The 18,716-nt window shown below is 42.5% G+C and overlaps 1 protein-coding gene across 1 annotated transcript; it reads right to left on the minus strand.

Moving 5' to 3' along the window:
- Positions 1-1,852: 1,852 nt before the first annotated feature.
- On the minus strand, positions 1,853-15,248 carry LOC306745650 (cyclic nucleotide-gated cation channel-like; the record flags this gene model as incomplete). The annotated part of the gene is made up of 10 exons (XM_079228481.1): positions 15,154-15,248; positions 13,878-13,988; positions 13,279-13,464; positions 13,058-13,168; positions 12,391-12,497; positions 11,288-11,775; positions 10,908-11,186; positions 10,665-10,763; positions 9,989-10,366; positions 1,853-2,032 (listed from the first exon to the last, which is right to left on the minus strand). Exons 1-10 carry the CDS (start codon positions 15,240-15,242, stop codon positions 1,853-1,855), a joined length of 2,028 nt encoding a protein of 675 aa, XP_079084607.1. The 5' UTR covers positions 15,243-15,248.
- Positions 15,249-18,716: the final 3,468 nt, after the last annotated feature.

The raw sequence follows: 18,716 nt of genomic DNA on the forward strand, positions 1-18,716 counted from the left end.
TCAAACCGGTTTCACATGCAGCATCTGTGACACTACTCATGCTGTCAGTGATCTCTGACATTTGATCACTCTATTGTGAAGACAGTCATGGATTAGGGAGCAATCAAATAGATTTTAATGGTGGACTTTGTTCACTAGACCTGAGGTGGATTAGGATTTGATTCAACCCATTACCTTTGTTGCATCAGCTGCAAGTAATTGAAACTGGCAAGCAGACCATATTTGTTTCCAGATCATTTAAAATATGTATTTTTGTTTCATTGATTAATTACAGAATCATGAAGGTCCCAAAACATATTTAAATAAATTAAAAATAATAATGTGTTTTTTAATTTATTTGTATATTTATTTTACGTCTGTCTATGTGTACGTGCAGTGGAATCAATAAAGATAATAAAACAATTAAAAAACAAGTCTCTTTTCCTCACAGTGATTGATAGATGTGTTTCAGAACGTACCTGAGCTGCAGCAGACGCAGGCGGCAGGCCGGCTACCAGCATCATGCACAGCAACACAAAGCTCATCTCCATGTCTGAGACGCACACCTACAGTCACACACAAAGACAGACACACACAGTGACCACTGCATGTGCTCACACACAATATGAAACCCTAGATCCACGACCACAAAGACAGAAAGATACGCAAGCAGTTCTCAATAAAACCTGAGAGAAAGAAGAGGATGATGAATCTAGATGCAAGGAAAGAAACGTGCACAATGGGAGAGGGCGAGCAGAGCGGGACTAAAAACAAAGAGATTAAAAAAGGTAAAGAGGTGAGAGTGAAAGTAAAGAAGCACAGAGGAAGCTCCAGAGGACCAAACAGCTTGTTTCTACCTTTCAACACAGCGATCTGTCCCACTTCACAAGCTCCTTTCAAGTGACTTCCTGGTGTTGTGCTGGACTTTGGTCCCAAGTCACTTGCTGACATGGCTGCAGTGTGACCACATGAGCATGAACAGAAGGGCCTTTCATGGCAGGTGTGTCTCAATAAATGGTCAGTGTAAGGGTCGTAGTTAACAGTGTTTTAATACTTCAGCTGCTGATGAATAATTAGTGATTGGTTTCAACAAGAGCAAAAAAAAAGCATTTGCAAACAGATTTACAGAAACAGATTCAAAGCCAGGAGGGTTTTTCAGAAGAAGAAAAAAAAACAGATGGAAAGAATGTTATTGAAGAACAATATCAGGGTAATCTAATCAAATGACTGGTGCTGTTTCATCGGCATTCATTTAGGTCAAAAGACAAATAGTCAGTTGGTGCTCTGGCCAGCATCTAAAAAAAAGAGTCCTTTATAGACAACACTAGACAGAAAATGTGCTTAAAGGAATAGTTTGACATGCCGAACATGTCAAACTATTCCTTTAAAATACTTTATACGTTCTACTCAAAGCAAAACAGGAGCGCATTGTTTTATTCAGGTCGAATCGATTGAACACTCCACTGGACTTGTATATGAAATGTAAGATGATGCATCAAAGTGCCATATTCAGCTCTCATAACAGGAAGGCTTTCTCTGGCATTCGTGGAGATTTAACGCCCCCTAGAGGTCAACGGCATCACTGAAGACACATGTCAGACACAATTCAAGTGGACACTCTTTTGGCTTATTAATGTCCCATAGTAGTGTACTGGTTATTTTTTATATTTTTTTATTATTATAATGAATTTAATGTCCACCAATATGTTCTCATTTTCCATAAACACATAAAATTGTAAGAGGCAGAAAGTTTTAAAGAAGCGAAGACATTAAGACAGCTACACAATAAAGTACAACACATTTTACATTTTACAACAAATACCGGTCAGGTAGCATCGGGCAACATGAGGGCTTCATGGTGTGTTTGCATTATTTAAAGCCGGATGTTGATTTCACTGCGCACACCGTCACCGCCAAGAACACTCTCCATGCCGTCCGACAGGAAGCCGCTGCCGGCGGCGCCCGTGGCGACGCTGTGTTCCAGGGTCGTGATTCGCTGTTTCAGGCGAAGCTGGGATGAGTTGAACTCACTCTGCAGGCGGGCCAAAGACGTCTGAAAACAAGGTGGTCACCGGTATTACCACTCTGGTTTGGAAAGTAGCCACAGGACCAGCAGCTGCTGCTGTAGTGGACTAAAGTAGCTGCTGTAGTGGACTAAAGTAGCTGCTGTAGTGGACTAAAGTAGCTGCTGTAGTGGACTAAAGTAACTTTGTAGTGGACTAAAGTAGCTGCTGTAGTGGACTAAAGTAACTGTTGTAGTGGACTAAAGTAACTGCTGTAGTGGACTAAAGTAGCTGCTGTAGTGGACTAAAGTAACTGCTGTAGTGGACTAAAGTAGCTGCTGTAGTGGACTAAAGTAACTTTGTAGTGGACTAAAGTAGCTGCTGTAGTGGACTAAAGTAACTTTGTAGTGGACTAAAGTAGCTGCTGTAGTGGACTAAAGTAACTTTGTAGTGGACTAAAGTAGCTGCTGTAGTGGACTAAAGTAACTTTGTAGTGGACTAAAGTAGCTGCTGTAGTGGACTAAAGTAGGTGTTGTAGTGGACTAAAGTAGCTGCTGTAGTGGACTAAAGTAGCTGCTGTAGTGGACTAAAGTAACTTTGTAGTGGACTAAAGTAACTGCTGTAGTGGACTAAAGTAGCTGCTGTAGTGGACTAAAGTAGCTGCTGTAGTGGACTAAAGTAACTTTGTAGTGGACTAAAGTAGCTGCTGTAGTGGACTAAAGTAACTTTGTAGTGGACTAAAGTAGCTGCTGTAGTGGACTAAAGTAGCTGTTGTAGTGGACTAAAGTAGCTGCTGTAGTGGACTAAAGTAGCTGCTGTAGTGGACTAAAGTAGCTGCTGTAGTGGACTAAAGTAACTGTTGTAGTGGACTAAAGTAGCTGCTGTAGTGGACTAAAGTAACTGCTGTAGTGGACTAAAGTAGCTGCTGTAGTGGACTAAAGTAGCTGCTGTAGTGGACTAAAGTAGCTGCTGTAGTGGACTAAAGTAACTTTGTAGTGGACTAAAGTAGCTGCTGTAGTGGACTAAAGTAACTGTTGTAGTGGACTAAAGTAACTGCTGTAGTGGACTAAAGTAGCTGCTGTAGTGGACTAAAGTAACTGCTGTAGTGGACTAAAGTAGCTGCTGTAGTGGACTAAAGTAACTGCTGTAGTGGACTAAAGTAGCTGCTGTAGTGGACTAAAGTAGCTGCTGTAGTGGACTAAAGTAACTGCTGTAGTGGACTAAAGTAGCTGCTGTAGTGGACTAAAGTAACTTTGTAGTGGACTAAAGTAGCTGCTGTAGTGGACTAAAGTAACTTTGTAGTGGACTAAAGTAGCTGCTGTAGTGGACTAAAGTAACTTTGTAGTGGACTAAAGTAGCTGCTGTAGTGGACTAAAGTAACTTTGTAGTGGACTAAAGTAGCTGCTGTAGTGGACTAAAGTAGGTGTTGTAGTGGACTAAAGTAGCTGCTGTAGTGGACTAAAGTAGCTGCTGTAGTGGACTAAAGTAACTTTGTAGTGGACTAAAGTAACTGCTGTAGTGGACTAAAGTAGCTGCTGTAGTGGACTAAAGTAGCTGCTGTAGTGGACTAAAGTAACTTTGTAGTGGACTAAAGTAGCTGCTGTAGTGGACTAAAGTAACTTTGTAGTGGACTAAAGTAGCTGCTGTAGTGGACTAAAGTAGCTGTTGTAGTGGACTAAAGTAGCTGCTGTAGTGGACTAAAGTAGCTGCTGTAGTGGACTAAAGTAGCTGCTGTAGTGGACTAAAGTAACTGTTGTAGTGGACTAAAGTAGCTGCTGTAGTGGACTAAAGTAACTGCTGTAGTGGACTAAAGTAGCTGCTGTAGTGGACTAAAGTAACTGCTGTAGTGGACTAAAGTAGCTGCTGTAGTGGACTAAAGTAGCTGCTGTAGTGGACTAAAGTAACTGCTGTAGTGGACTAAAGTAGCTGCTGTAGTGGACTAAAGTAACTTTGTAGTGGACTAAAGTAGCTGCTGTAGTGGACTAAAGTAACTTTGTAGTGGACTAAAGTAGCTGCTGTAGTGGACTAAAGTAACTTTGTAGTGGACTAAAGTAGCTGCTGTAGTGGACTAAAGTAACTTTGTAGTGGACTAAAGTAGCTGCTGTAGTGGACTAAAGTAGGTGTTGTAGTGGACTAAAGTAGCTGCTGTAGTGGACTAAAGTAGCTGCTGTAGTGGACTAAAGTAACTTTGTAGTGGACTAAAGTAACTGCTGTAGTGGACTAAAGTAGCTGCTGTAGTGGACTAAAGTAGCTGCTGTAGTGGACTAAAGTAACTTTGTAGTGGACTAAAGTAGCTGCTGTAGTGGACTAAAGTAACTTTGTAGTGGACTAAAGTAGCTGCTGTAGTGGACTAAAGTAGCTGTTGTAGTGGACTAAAGTAGCTGCTGTAGTGGACTAAAGTAGCTGCTGTAGTGGACTAAAGTAGCTGCTGTAGTGGACTAAAGTAACTGCTGTAGTGGACTAAAGTAGCTGCTGTAGTGGACTAAAGTAACTTCGTAGTGGACTAAAGTAGCTGCTGTAGTGGACTAAAGTAACTGCTGTAGTGGACTAAAGTAGCTGCTGTAGTGGACTAAAGTAACTGCTGTAGTGGACTAAAGTAGCTGCTGTAGTGGACTAAAGTAGCTGCTGTAGTGGACTAAAGTAACTTTGTAGTGGACTAAAGTAGCTGCTGTAGTGGACTAAAGTAGCTGCTGTAGTGGACTAAAGTAGCTGCTGTAGTGGACTAAAGTAGCTGCTGTAGTGGACTAAAGTAACTGCTGTAGTGGACTAAAGTAGCTGCTGTAGTGGACTAAAGTAACTTTGTAGTGGACTAAAGTAGCTGCTGTAGTGGACTAAAGTAACTTTGTAGTGGACTAAAGTAGCTGCTGTAGTGGACTAAAGTAGCTGCTGTAGTGGACTAAAGTAACTTTGTAGTGGACTAAAGTAGCTGCTGTAGTGGACTAAAGTAGGTGTTGTAGTGGACTAAAGTAGCTGCTGTAGTGGACTAAAGTAGCTGCTGTAGTGGACTAAAGTAACTTTGTAGTGGACTAAAGTAACTGCTGTAGTGGACTAAAGTAGCTGCTGTAGTGGACTAAAGTAACTTTGTAGTGGACTAAAGTAGCTGCTGTAGTGGACTAAAGTAACTTTGTAGTGGACTAAAGTAGCTACTGTAGTGGACTAAAGTAGCTGTTGTAGTGGACTAAAGTAGCTGCTGTAGTGGACTAAAGTAGCTGCTGTAGTGGACTAAAGTAGCTGCTGTAGTGGACTAAAGTAGCTGCTGTAGTGGACTAAAGTAGCTGCTGTAGTGGACTAAAGTAACTGCTGTAGTGGACTAAAGTAGCTGCTGTAGTGGACTAAAGTAACTTTGTAGTGGACTAAAGTAGCTGCTGTAGTGGACTAAAGTAACTTTGTAGTGGACTAAAGTAGCTGCTGTAGTGGACTAAAGTAGCTGCTGTAGTGGACTAAAGTAACTTTGTAGTGGACTAAAGTAGCTGCTGTAGTGGACTAAAGTAGGTGTTGTAGTGGACTAAAGTAGCTGCTGTAGTGGACTAAAGTAGCTGCTGTAGTGGACTAAAGTAACTTTGTAGTGGACTAAAGTAACTGCTGTAGTGGACTAAAGTAGCTGCTGTAGTGGACTAAAGTAGCTGCTGTAGTGGACTAAAGTAGCTGCTGTAGTGGACTAAAGTAACTGCTGTAGTGGACTAAAGTAGCTGCTGTAGTGGACTAAAGTAACTGCTGTAGTGGACTAAAGTAGCTGCTGTAGTGGACTAAAGTAGCTGCTGTAGTGGACTAAAGTAACTGCTGTAGTGGACTAAAGTAGCTGCTGTAGTGGACTAAAGTAACTGCTGTAGTGGACTAAAGTAGCTGCTGTAGTGGACTAAAGTAACTGCTGTAGTGGACTAAAGTAGCTGCTGTAGTGGACTAAAGCAACTTTGTAGTGGACTAAAGTAGCTGCTGTAGTGGACTAAAGTAACTTTGTAGTGGACTAAAGTAGCTGCTGTAGTGGACTAAAGTAGCTGCTGTAGTGGACTAAAGTAACTTTGTAGTGGACTAAAGTAGCTGCTGTAGTGGACTAAAGTAGGTGTTGTAGTGGACTAAAGTAGCTGCTGTAGTGGACTAAAGTAGGTGTTGTAGTGGACTAAAGTAGCTGCTGTAGTGGACTAAAGTAGCTGCTGTAGTGGACTAAAGTAACTTTGTAGTGGACTAAAGTAACTGCTGTAGTGGACTAAAGTAGCTGCTGTAGTGGACTAAAGTAGCTGCTGTAGTGGACTAAAGTAGCTGCTGTAGTGGACTAAAGTAACTGCTGTAGTGGACTAAAGTAGCTGCTGTAGTGGACTAAAGTAACTGCTGTAGTGGACTAAAGTAGCTGTTGTAGTGGACTAAAGTAGCTGCTGTAGTGGACTAAAGTAACTGCTGTAGTGGACTAAAGTAGCTGCTGTAGTGGACTAAAGTAACTGCTGTAGTGGACTAAAGTAGCTGCTGTAGTGGACTAAAGTAACTGCTGTAGTGGACTAAAGTAGCTGCTGTAGTGGACTAAAGTAGCTGCTGTAGTGGACTAAAGTAGCTGCTGTAGTGGACAAAAGTAACTGCTGTAGTGGACTAAAGTAGCTGCTGTAGTGGACTAAAGTAGCTGCTGTAGTGGACTAAAGTAGCTGCTGTAGTGGACTAAAGTAACTGCTGTAGTGGACTAAAGTAGCTGCTGTAGTGGACTAAAGTAGCTGCTGTAGTGGACTAAAGTAACTGCTGTAGTGGACTAAAGTAACTGCTGTAGTGGACTAAAGTAACTTTGTAGTGGACTAAAGTAGCTGCTGTAGTGGACTAAAGTAACTTTGTAGTGGACTAAAGTAGCTGCTGTAGTGGACTAAAGTAGCTGCTGTAGTGGACTAAAGTAACTTTGTAGTGGACTAAAGTAGCTGCTGTAGTGGACTAAAGTAGGTGTTGTAGTGGACTAAAGTAGCTGCTGTAGTGGACTAAAGTAGCTGCTGTAGTGGACTAAAGTAACTGCTGTAGTGGACTAAAGTAGCTGCTGTAGTGGACTAAAGTAGCTGCTGTAGTGGACTAAAGTAACTTTGTAGTGGACTAAAGTAGCTGCTGTAGTGGACTAAAGTAGCTGCTGTAGTGGACTAAAGTAGCTGCTGTAGTGGACTAAAGTAGCTGCTGTAGTGGACTAAAGTAACTGCTGTAGTGGACTAAAGTAGCTGCTGTAGTGGACTAAAGTAACTTTGTAGTGGACTAAAGTAGCTGCTGTAGTGGACTAAAGTAACTTTGTAGTGGACTAAAGTAGCTGCTGTAGTGGACTAAAGTAGCTGCTGTAGTGGACTAAAGTAACTTTGTAGTGGACTAAAGTAGCTGCTGTAGTGGACTAAAGTAGGTGTTGTAGTGGACTAAAGTAGCTGCTGTAGTGGACTAAAGTAGCTGCTGTAGTGGACTAAAGTAACTTTGTAGTGGACTAAAGTAACTGCTGTAGTGGACTAAAGTAGCTGCTGTAGTGGACTAAAGTAACTTTGTAGTGGACTAAAGTAGCTGCTGTAGTGGACTAAAGTAACTTTGTAGTGGACTAAAGTAGCTGCTGTAGTGGACTAAAGTAGCTGTTGTAGTGGACTAAAGTAGCTGCTGTAGTGGACTAAAGTAGCTGCTGTAGTGGACTAAAGTAGCTGCTGTAGTGGACTAAAGTAGCTGCTGTAGTGGACTAAAGTAGCTGCTGTAGTGGACTAATGTAACTGCTGTAGTGGACTAAAGTAGCTGCTGTAGTGGACTAAAGTAACTTTGTAGTGGACTAAAGTAGCTGCTGTAGTGGACTAAAGTAACTTTGTAGTGGACTAAAGTAGCTGCTGTAGTGGACTAAAGTAACTTTGTAGTGGACTAAAGTAGCTGCTGTAGTGGACTAAAGTAGGTGTTGTAGTGGACTAAAGTAGCTGCTGTAGTGGACTAAAGTAGCTGCTGTAGTGGACTAAAGTAACTTTGTAGTGGACTAAAGTAACTGCTGTAGTGGACTAAAGTAGCTGCTGTAGTGGACTAAAGTAGCTGCTGTAGTGGACTAAAGTAGCTGCTGTAGTGGACTAAAGTAACTGCTGTAGTGGACTAAAGTAGCTGCTGTAGTGGACTAAAGTAACTGCTGTAGTGGACTAAAGTAGCTGCTGTAGTGGACTAAAGTAGCTGCTGTAGTGGACTAAAGTAACTGCTGTAGTGGACTAAAGTAGCTGCTGTAGTGGACTAAAGTAACTGCTGTAGTGGACTAAAGTAGCTGCTGTAGTGGACTAAAGTAACTGCTGTAGTGGACTAAAGTAGCTGCTGTAGTGGACTAAAGCAACTTTGTAGTGGACTAAAGTAGCTGCTGTAGTGGACTAAAGTAACTTTGTAGTGGACTAAAGTAGCTGCTGTAGTGGACTAAAGTAGCTGCTGTAGTGGACTAAAGTAACTTTGTAGTGGACTAAAGTAGCTGCTGTAGTGGACTAAAGTAGGTGTTGTAGTGGACTAAAGTAGCTGCTGTAGTGGACTAAAGTAGGTGTTGTAGTGGACTAAAGTAGCTGCTGTAGTGGACTAAAGTAGCTGCTGTAGTGGACTAAAGTAACTTTGTAGTGGACTAAAGTAACTGCTGTAGTGGACTAAAGTAGCTGCTGTAGTGGACTAAAGTAGCTGCTGTAGTGGACTAAAGTAGCTGCTGTAGTGGACTAAAGTAACTGCTGTAGTGGACTAAAGTAGCTGCTGTAGTGGACTAAAGTAACTGCTGTAGTGGACTAAAGTAGCTGTTGTAGTGGACTAAAGTAGCTGCTGTAGTGGACTAAAGTAACTGCTGTAGTGGACTAAAGTAGCTGCTGTAGTGGACTAAAGTAACTGCTGTAGTGGACTAAAGTAGCTGCTGTAGTGGACTAAAGTAACTGCTGTAGTGGACTAAAGTAGCTGCTGTAGTGGACTAAAGTAGCTGCTGTAGTGGACTAAAGTAGCTGCTGTAGTGGACAAAAGTAACTGCTGTAGTGGACTAAAGTAGCTGCTGTAGTGGACTAAAGTAGCTGCTGTAGTGGACTAAAGTAGCTGCTGTAGTGGACTAAAGTAGCTGCTGTAGTGGACTAAAGTAGCTGCTGTAGTGGACTAAAGTAACTGCTGTAGTGGACTAAAGTAGCTGCTGTAGTGGACTAAAGTAACTGCTGTAGTGGACTAAAGTAGCTGCTGTAGTGGACTAAAGTAGCTGCTGTAGTGGACTAAAGTAACTGCTGTAGTGGACTAAAGTAGCTGCTGTAGTGGACTAAAGTAGCTGTTGTAGTGGACTAAAGTAACTTTGTAGTGGACTAAAGTAACTTTGTAGTGGACTAAAGTAGCTGCTGTAGTGGACTAAAGTAGCTGCTGTAGTGGACTAAAGTAGCTGCTGTAGTGGACTAAAGTAACTGCTGTAGTGGACTAAAGTAACTGCTGTAGTGGACTAAAGTAGCTGCTGTAGTGGACTAAAGTAACTGTTGTAGTGGACTAAAGTAACTGCTGTAGTGGACTAAAGTAGCTGCTGTAGTGGACTAAAGTAACTGCTGTAGTGGACTAAAGTAGCTGCTGTAGTGGACTAAAGTAACTGCTGTAGTGGACTAAAGTAGCTGCTGTAGTGGACTAAAGCTGTGTTCACACCAAACGTGTCGCAATGTGCCTCGTGGCTTATCTCCATAAAAACAGTTACCGTTTCCACCATGGAAATAACCACTAGTTCTGCTTCATACTTGTTGTGTAAACTCCACATACGTGGGAACATCAAACTCCATGGTGTCTGGGTTCATAATATTATCCGTAGTCTCACAACAGCGTCTGAATGAAGCCGCTAGCAGCGCTACTTCAGCACCAGCAGCAGTTTGATTCAGCAACGGCAGGACGAGTGATGAGGGGCGGAGCTTCTCAACGCTGATTGGCTGACGCCCGAGTTGAAATATTTCAACTAGCGTGAATGAGGCGAATTATTCGCGTAATTCGCGTCTGTGCATTGACTTTGCATGTAATCTACTCGCGTGTCAAATTCGCAACGCGTCAGGTGTGAACGCAGCATAGCTGACCTGAAGCCGATCCAGACTGGTTTCCAGCCTCTCCACCTTCTCCTCGAAATCCTCCCCTGCGGACACGTCTACTTCCTCCAGAAGCCCCTCCTTCCGCAGGATGTCCCGCCCCCTCTGCTCCAGCTGGGCCCTGGCGTGGGGGAACTCCTGTAGCGCCTCCATCAGGTCTTGTTTGGAAAGGCAGAACAGGTCCGAGTATCCCAGACTGCGGATGTTAGCCGTGCGCCGGTTCCCCATCTTGCTGCCGCTGATGTTCAGGATGCTGATTTCTCCGAAGCAGCTTCCGGAGGTCAAAACGGCAAATTGGGTGTTTCCGTCCTCCCCCACCACTGCCAGCTGGCCGTCTTTGATTATGTACATCTCCTTACCCACATCTCCCTTGTAAAAAAAATAAAAAAAAGTCAGATAGAGAGTATATGAGAGCTTTTAAAAGAAGGGGGTGAGCACTGAAAGCTAGCTAGTAGCCTTGTGTTGCCATGGTAGTAATGCAGGCTGGAAACAACAGTAAATGTACTGCAATCTATTATAAAACCATCTGTGACGTTTTTTACCGTCCCAGCGCTATGGAGCGGTGTTTTTACGAGTAGGTCCATGTTGTATTGCATGCACACAAGGAAATGTAGAGTGTAATTCATCCATTACAGTCCTACCTCCACCCAGTACAATGAAGACTAACCTTTCTACAGATGTAGTCTCCAGGACTGAAAACCTGCGGTCGAAGTTTTAAAACCAATTCCACAAGGAGGCCTGCCTCGCAGTCCTGGAAGATACGCACCTATATGTCACACACACACACACACACACACACACACACACACACACACACACAGTGTGTTTTAGCAGAACTCAACCCTTTGGTTGGTGTCATAATGCTTTGCATTGATGGAGAAGGAGGCTGGAGGTCTACGTGTGTCTCTACCTTCTTCAGGGTTTCCAGGTGCACGTTGATAGCGATCTCTGCTCTCAGCTTGTTGGGCAGGCTCCTCAGCACTTCCTGCTCATCGATCGTCTTCTTATTGGTCCAGAGGTAGTCAAACCAGCGGATGACGCGCTGCTCCAGCACCTTGCTGACGTGCCTGAATTGCATGTAATGTTTCAGTGTGTCCACCCGGCTCTGAAAGCCTGCTCTCGTGGCATTCATATTGGAGATCATGGATCCAACGTTGCCCACGATGGAGGCAAAGATCAGAACACCAACCTAGGACAGAAGTACTAGTGTTAGTATGGTGAACACATCGGATATATACACACACAAAGTAAGATAATCCCAGCTAAAGTACACCTTTGCTATAGACTTACCAGAAAGTCAAATATCAGGAACAAGTATTCCTCATCTCTAACCGGAGGAGGCGTCTCTCCAATGGTGGTCAGCGTCAGGGTGGACCAGTACAGACAGTAGATGTAACTTCTGGTCAGGGAGCCAAACTCAGGATCCGACGCATTGGGATAAACCCAAGAATCCGAGCCTAGTCCGAGCACCTTGGAGAAGCTGTAGTACCCACAGGCGTTCCAGTGGATGATGACCAGGATGTACAGAACCAGTTTACAGATGCGGAAGGCGTTGGGGTAGCCCGTCCGCGTCTCCGTGCGTTCAAACCACTCGAACAGGCGCGGCAGGCGGAGCAGCCGGTTGAATCGAAGCAGAGGCGTGTAGCTGATGCCGACGGTCAGGTACAGGAGGTCGGTCGGGAGGATGGAGCAGATGTCACTTTTACACTGCAAGGTCCGAACGTAGGCTTCTCTCAGACGACGCATGTCTTTCACCATCAAGCCTTGATCCAGGAAACCTTCACATGCATAAGTGCATTAATCAGTCTTAATTATCTTTCAGATTACAAACGTGTTGGTTAAAACCAGGTGGCAACCTCCGGTTCTGAAAAGTGAACCCAATGCTGAAGTGCCATAAACCTGCATTGTCTCTACTGACCAGCAGGGGGCGACTCTTCCGGTTGTATTACAATCTATGAGAGAATTACTCTACTTCTGTCTTGATTTATTACCTCAGTAAACATAGTAAACATGAGTTTAATTTCTAGTTTCAAGTCTTCTTCAATACAGCATGATGTTCACTTAGTAAATTATGGTCATTTATAGACCATAAACAGGGGATGCTTTAGGGCGGGGCTTACTGTGATTGACAGACTGAATTTTATCACGGCGTTGTCTGTTCCTTGGAGTTGTCTGGGATTTTTTTCTTTAACTTTATTCTTTTCACAGATTGTAAACAATAAAGTAAATATAACATTTTGGTTGCCAAACTCAAGACTTGAAAACTGTAGTGCATAAAAGATAATGGGTCCACTTCTTATGATTTAGAGTCTAAGGTTAAACCCAAAATCCAGAACAGAGTTTTTTATCAAACATTTTCTAGTAGCAATTATGTCACCAGTTTGTTTCCGTACCTGTGTGTAGACGAACAGCTATATCCAGGATATAGACTCCATCACAGAGGTAGTCGAGTACCAGCCACACCAACACATTCCTCATCTGGAGCTCATCGAAACAGGCCCTACGGAGACACACACACTGGACACTAAAATGAAACCAATCACAGCAACAAGTACAATATTCTCGCGAATGACGCGAAAAAGCGTTGCGAAAAATAATGCAACGTGTATGGATGCCAACTGCCATACAACTCAACAGAAGAAGAAGAAGACGGGGACAAGGTATGTCTTTTCATTTGCAGGACCATGGCGGGAGAGTTTCTGTTTTTGTCAAGGTGCCAAAGCGTTAGGTATTTGAGTAATATTAAATAATAAATATTAAAATCCCTTGCGAAGGCAGTAGCACAAATGAGAACAAGTCGCGGCTTTAAATATATATATATATATATATATATATATATATATATATATATATATATATATATATATATATTATAAATACGTCCTCCCGTATACACGTCCCTGAAGTGTTACTCGTCTTGAGGTGGAAAGTTGGTGGGTCAGGATTCTCTGAATAGCAATGCCTGCTGCCAGTGATATGCCTAAGAAATACGATTCATGGTGGTACAAGAAGAATAATTGCTCCTGGTATTGCTGTACAGGCCCAGCAGTAGTTTCCCACCTGACAACCAGCAGGGTCCAGTTATAAAAGACAGCAGAACCGATCACAATCAGCCAGTAGTAGTATGCATCGTCTGACGGCGATAAGACCTCGACCTTACACTTCCTCTTCCTGACAAAGAGGGGAGGAAACACAGAGGGGCGGAGATGTATATGCAAGCGTCAGTTGATGTTTTAGTGTGTACGCATTTTGTGTTTTAACAAACAAAACAAGTGTCCTACGTGCGTCTGGAGCGCCTGACTTCATGCTCGCCGTCAGAGCCGGTGTGGCTGAACCTGCTGGGCGGCGCTTGCATGTCCGTGTTGGCGGGGCCTCGGAAACGCTCCAAGAAGGAATCCGGTCTCTCCGTCTCCTCAGCCAAACTCTTCTGCGCCCATTCTCTCAGAGTCATCACCATACCAACTATCCTGAAGACAGGTAGACACACGTTTAACCCTTTGGAAACCCACCTATGTTTAAGCCTCTGCTCGGAAATGTCATCCCCAAACTAAAGAAGGTGCATCTCTGCAACCACTTGGGCTATTTGAATAATGTTGTGTTATAATAAAAGTATAATGTGAGTTCAGAGTACAAGGTGAGTTTGGATGTGTAAATATCAGTCTATATGTTACTGGTTATGAGTAAATGAAGAAGTGAATTGTACAGTTTTTATAGCAATATCTGCCATAGACCTATATGGGCTCCACAGTTTTCAACGGTAAATAATGTGTTATTTTTCCAATAATTAACATGATCACATGCTGGAAATAAACCAGGTCAAAAAACATCCTTTTGAATATCCAGAGAGTTGAAAGTCAACATGTAGATTAGTTGTTCTTACCTGGACAGAGCACCTCGCCCATGCCGGGAATTCTGGGAATTAATATCTCTTCTGTCATTGGCCGCCATCCTCTGAAGCTCTGAGGAAGTGTCATCGCACATCGACTGTGCTCTACACACACGTACCCCAACACACACACACACACACACACACACACACACACACACACACACACACACACACACACACACACACACACACACACACACACGCGGAAGAGAGATTCTTTGTTAGAGTACATGGAGTAAAGAAATGGACCGACAGGGCGACCCTGTCTCCTAAAAATTACAATAGCAAACACTCGATTATAAATGTATGTGTAATACGTCAAACACAAACATAATCAGGGAGGAGATACGCTTCTGATCAAACGTAATTGGGAATGGGTTTTAGTTCTGGGGGAACGTAATTTTTAGGAGACAGGGTTGGACAGGGGGAACATGGTCAAGACAACTGAAATTCTGAAATTAAAAACAATGTACATATATTCATTGCAATTTAGAGTGTTTTAAATGAAATGTCCTATTAGTAAACAATTATAATAACCATCCAGCGGACATGGAGCAACATTAGCATTCGTTATTGAGTCCCGTTTCAGGCCACCTGGCGAATTTAACTCAAATTTTCTATGTTTGGTTTCCACCAACTCCTGAGACCAAATATGTGTCTCTTTGACAGTATGCTACATGCTGCATGCTACGCTTTGATCATTAGCAGGAGGCTAACTAATTCTGCCACTTGGTGCTCAGCAGGCAACATACCAGGATTTATCTGAGCTTTAGTTTGGCTGAAAGCAGCTTCCTGCTGCTGCATGAGAGCTGAGACTGAAGCTGCATGCTGAAAGAAGTGGAAACGCTGCTGCTGGCTGGTATTTCTACAGGTTGCTCACTGTCAGTACCAGCTCTCAAATTACACAGCCATGTTTTAATGTTAATTGTTAATACACAAATATTTATTGGTGCAGCTTTAAATACAAAATTTAAGTATTAGTAAATGATATATCTGTTAACAAAATACACAAACCTGTATGGAATGCAATACAAACTAAAAAGATGAACGCAGTATCACTCAACGTTGAGCTCTCCGTCCTTCAGTGTGTTATAACGTTCAGTCTTTTAGAGTTTTAACAAAATTCATCTCAAATATTTATTATAAAGCTTCCATTCAAGAGAGGTGTGTGTGTGTGTGTGTGTGTGTGTGTGTGTGTGTGTGTGTGTGTGTGTGTGTGTGTGTGTGTGTGTGTGTGTGTGTGTGTGTGTGTGTGTGTGTGGCCTACCTGCTAGGTGTGCTGTCCGCTCGGTCACTCTCGTCCTCCGTCCACGTTTTCACAGACAGCCTGTGTGAATCCTGCACTGGGCCTGTCATACTGCACACACACACACACACACACACACACACACACACACACACACACACACACACACTCACACTCCAGACAACGGGAGTGTTAAAAGAGGCTCACGCAGACAAACACACACAGACACACACACACACTCAGCCCGCTGTACAGTAGCCATGACGACAGGTCAGAAGGTGTTAACTAACCTGACAGATGTTCCAGATTTCCAGACCTGCGTCCGTCAGTCCATCATCACCTTCCCGTCTCTCCACTCTGTTCATGAGACCAATGAGACGGAGGGAGCAGACCAGCGACCCACCGATCAAGGGAGCGATCACACGACACACTAAAAGAATATTTTAAATTGCAAATAGTGTGTGCGCGTGTTCCTTTTCAGGAGCGGGCTCATCTGAATTCAAGAGCCTTGTTTGAAGTGGCCTCTGAGCTGAAAGTGTGTCTTTGTGTGGCTCATCCTCCTGGTTACTGAGAGAGAAGTGTGTTTCATGTATGCACACCTGCACACGCGCTTTGTGGGATTGGAATATTGAGAATATTGATTTCACGTTTCAAAAATGTGTTTATTCAGGTGTCAGGAATTATACGGATGTAACATTTGAGAGACTGTGTTTTAAATTGTTTTTATCAGAATTACAATCTTGTTGGAGGATTGTGGGTAAACCTGCTTCTGTGGTTTACTTCCAAGATGGAGATGAGAAGACCAATCTCATGTCTTATATTACGTAAGATGTTATATACATATTGCAAGGGCGCCCCCGGAAACCACGAAGCAGAAGATGTGTTTCACGTTAGCAGTGGACACAGTAGCGAGCTAGTTAGACAGTGAATGCCTTTACCAATAGAAGATTCCGCTATAGATGTTGATGGTGTAGCTGGGAGTGGATTTTCTACAAAGCCATGTGTTAAACCACGGCTTCCAAGGCAAAAAGTCACCAAATCACCAACATATCATAATCACAGAGAGGAAAGACTCAGCTGAACGCGTTGAGTTACTTTCATGTTTGCAGAGTTTAAAATGTGACCGTGAGGATCTTAGGATGCAGATCTGTCGCTCCTCATCTCTGTATTCACCTCTTGTTCCCCGTGTTCAAGTAGTCGCATGAACCCCAAATGAGTTATAATAATTGTGTTATTTTATATCTTTTTTTCCAGAATTTTGTTGCAAATAAATCACTTTTAGAGCATATTTTGATCATAACTATGAACATCCAGCATGATATGAGCCAGATTCCCCAAAAAGGCCTTAACAACAGCCCACATACTAATAACACACCTTTTAGGAAAGATTAGGACCTAAAGAATCACAATAAAACTAAGCATTGGGATGCTAGGAAGGAGTTTCAGTCAAACAATCGTGTCTTTGGTTCAAAAATGTAAAAAATACTTATTTTATGGCAAAACTATGTATTTCCAAGAAGATGACACGTTTGGCACATTACAAGCCTTGTAGACGTCTTTTAGAGCATAAACGCTGGAAATGCATCTTAGGTCAATAAAGTGATGAAAACATCAGGTATTCATAGTATATAATGACACGTTTGTGTTCATAATATATCATGCAATTGTATGTAAAGAAAAAAAAACTCTGTCTGTTTTGTGACTGTACAGGTACTAATAGGGGCTATAATGAATGTATTGCTTTGCTAGACTCACACAAGCCCTACGGATACAGGATGTGTCTGCCAGTGAAATACGACGTTGTGACGGCTATTAAGGGTTTAGAGAAACGTTACAGTCGCCGCGGCAAGTTTACGGAGTTTACTTAAGTACTTAAACTTAGCGGTTACTTTAATTTGTTTTTAAACCATCGGTCTCGTCTCACAAAGGTTACGGTATTGTAGTAATTTAAATGAAGTTAATCAACCATGTGGTTGCGAAGATAATTAAGTTTCCGTTTTTAAAAACAAGATTTCCTTAATTTTTTTTGCGAAAAAGAGGCGCTGCGGGACCCTAACTCATGAACTAATATGATCAGAACCCTAACTCATGAACTAATATGATCAGAACCCTACTCATGAACTAATATGATCAGAACCCTAACTCATGAACTAATATGATCAGAACCCTAACTCATGAACTAATATGATCAGAACCCTAACTCATGAACTAATATGATCAGAACCCTAACTCATGAACTAATATGATCAGAACCCTACTCATGAACTAATATGATCAGAACCCTAACTCATGAATTAATATGATCAGAACCCTAACACATGAACTAATATGATCAGAACCCTAACTCATGAACTAATATGATCAGAACCCTAACTCATGAACTAATATGATCAGAACCCTAACTCATGAACTAATATGATCAGAACCCTAACTCATGAACTAATATGATCAGAACCCTAACTCATGAACTAATATGATCAGAACCCTAACTCATGAACTAATATGATCAGAACCCTAACTCATGAACTAATATGATCAGAACCCTAACTCATGAACTAATATGATCAGAACCCTAACTCATGAACTAATATGATCAGAACCCTAACTCATGAACTAATATGATCAGAACCCTAACTCATGAACTAATATGATCAACAAGTATGTGAACAGAGAGGAGAAATGAGTTGACACAAGTGATTTGTCTCTCACTCTTGCCTCTCACTCTTGCTCTCACTATTGCCTCTCCCTCTTGTCTCTCATTACTGCCTTTCACTCTTGTCTCTCACTCTTGTCTCTCATTATTGTCTCTCACTCGTGTCTCTCACTCTTGTCTCTTTTGTCTCTCACTCTTGTCTCTCACTCTTGTCTCTCTTGTATCTCACTCTTGTCTCTCACTCGTGTCTCTCTTGTCTCTCACTCTTGTCTCTCACTCTTGTCTCTCTTGTCTCTCACTCTTGTCTCTCACTCTTGTCTCTCTTGTCTCTCACTCGTGTCTCTCACTCTTGTCTCTTTTGTCTCTAACTCTTGTCTCTCTTGTCTCTCATTACTGCCTTTCACTCTTGTCTCTCACTCTTGTCTCTCACTCTTGCTCTAACTCTTGTCTCTCACTATTGTCTCTCACTCTTGTCTCTCATTATTGCCTCTCACTCGTGTCTCTCACTCTTGTCTCTTTTGTCTCTAACTCTTGTCTCTCTTGTCTCTCATTACTGCCTTTCACTCTTGTCTCTCACTCTTGTCTCTCACTCTTGCTCTAACTCTTGTCTCTCACTATTGTCTCTCACTCTTGTATCTCATTATTGCCTCTCACTCGTGTCTCTCACTCTTGTCTCTTTTGTCTCTAACTCTTGTCTCTCTTGTCTCTCACTCTTGTTCTAACTCTTATCTCTCACTTTTGCTCTCACTATTGTCTCTCACGTTTGCTCTCACTCTTGTCTCTCATTCTTGCCTCTCCCTCTTGTCTCTCCCTCTTGTCTCTCACTCTTGATCTCACTCTTGTCTCTCACTATTGTCTGTCACGCTTGCTCTCACTATTATCTCTCACTATTGTCTGTCACTCTTGATCTTACTCTTGTTTCTCACTCTTG

The sequence above is a fragment of the Taurulus bubalis genome (genome assembly GCF_910589615.1).
Source record: "Taurulus bubalis genome assembly, chromosome: 13".
NCBI classification, from domain to species: Eukaryota; Metazoa; Chordata; class Actinopteri; order Perciformes; family Cottidae; genus Taurulus; species Taurulus bubalis.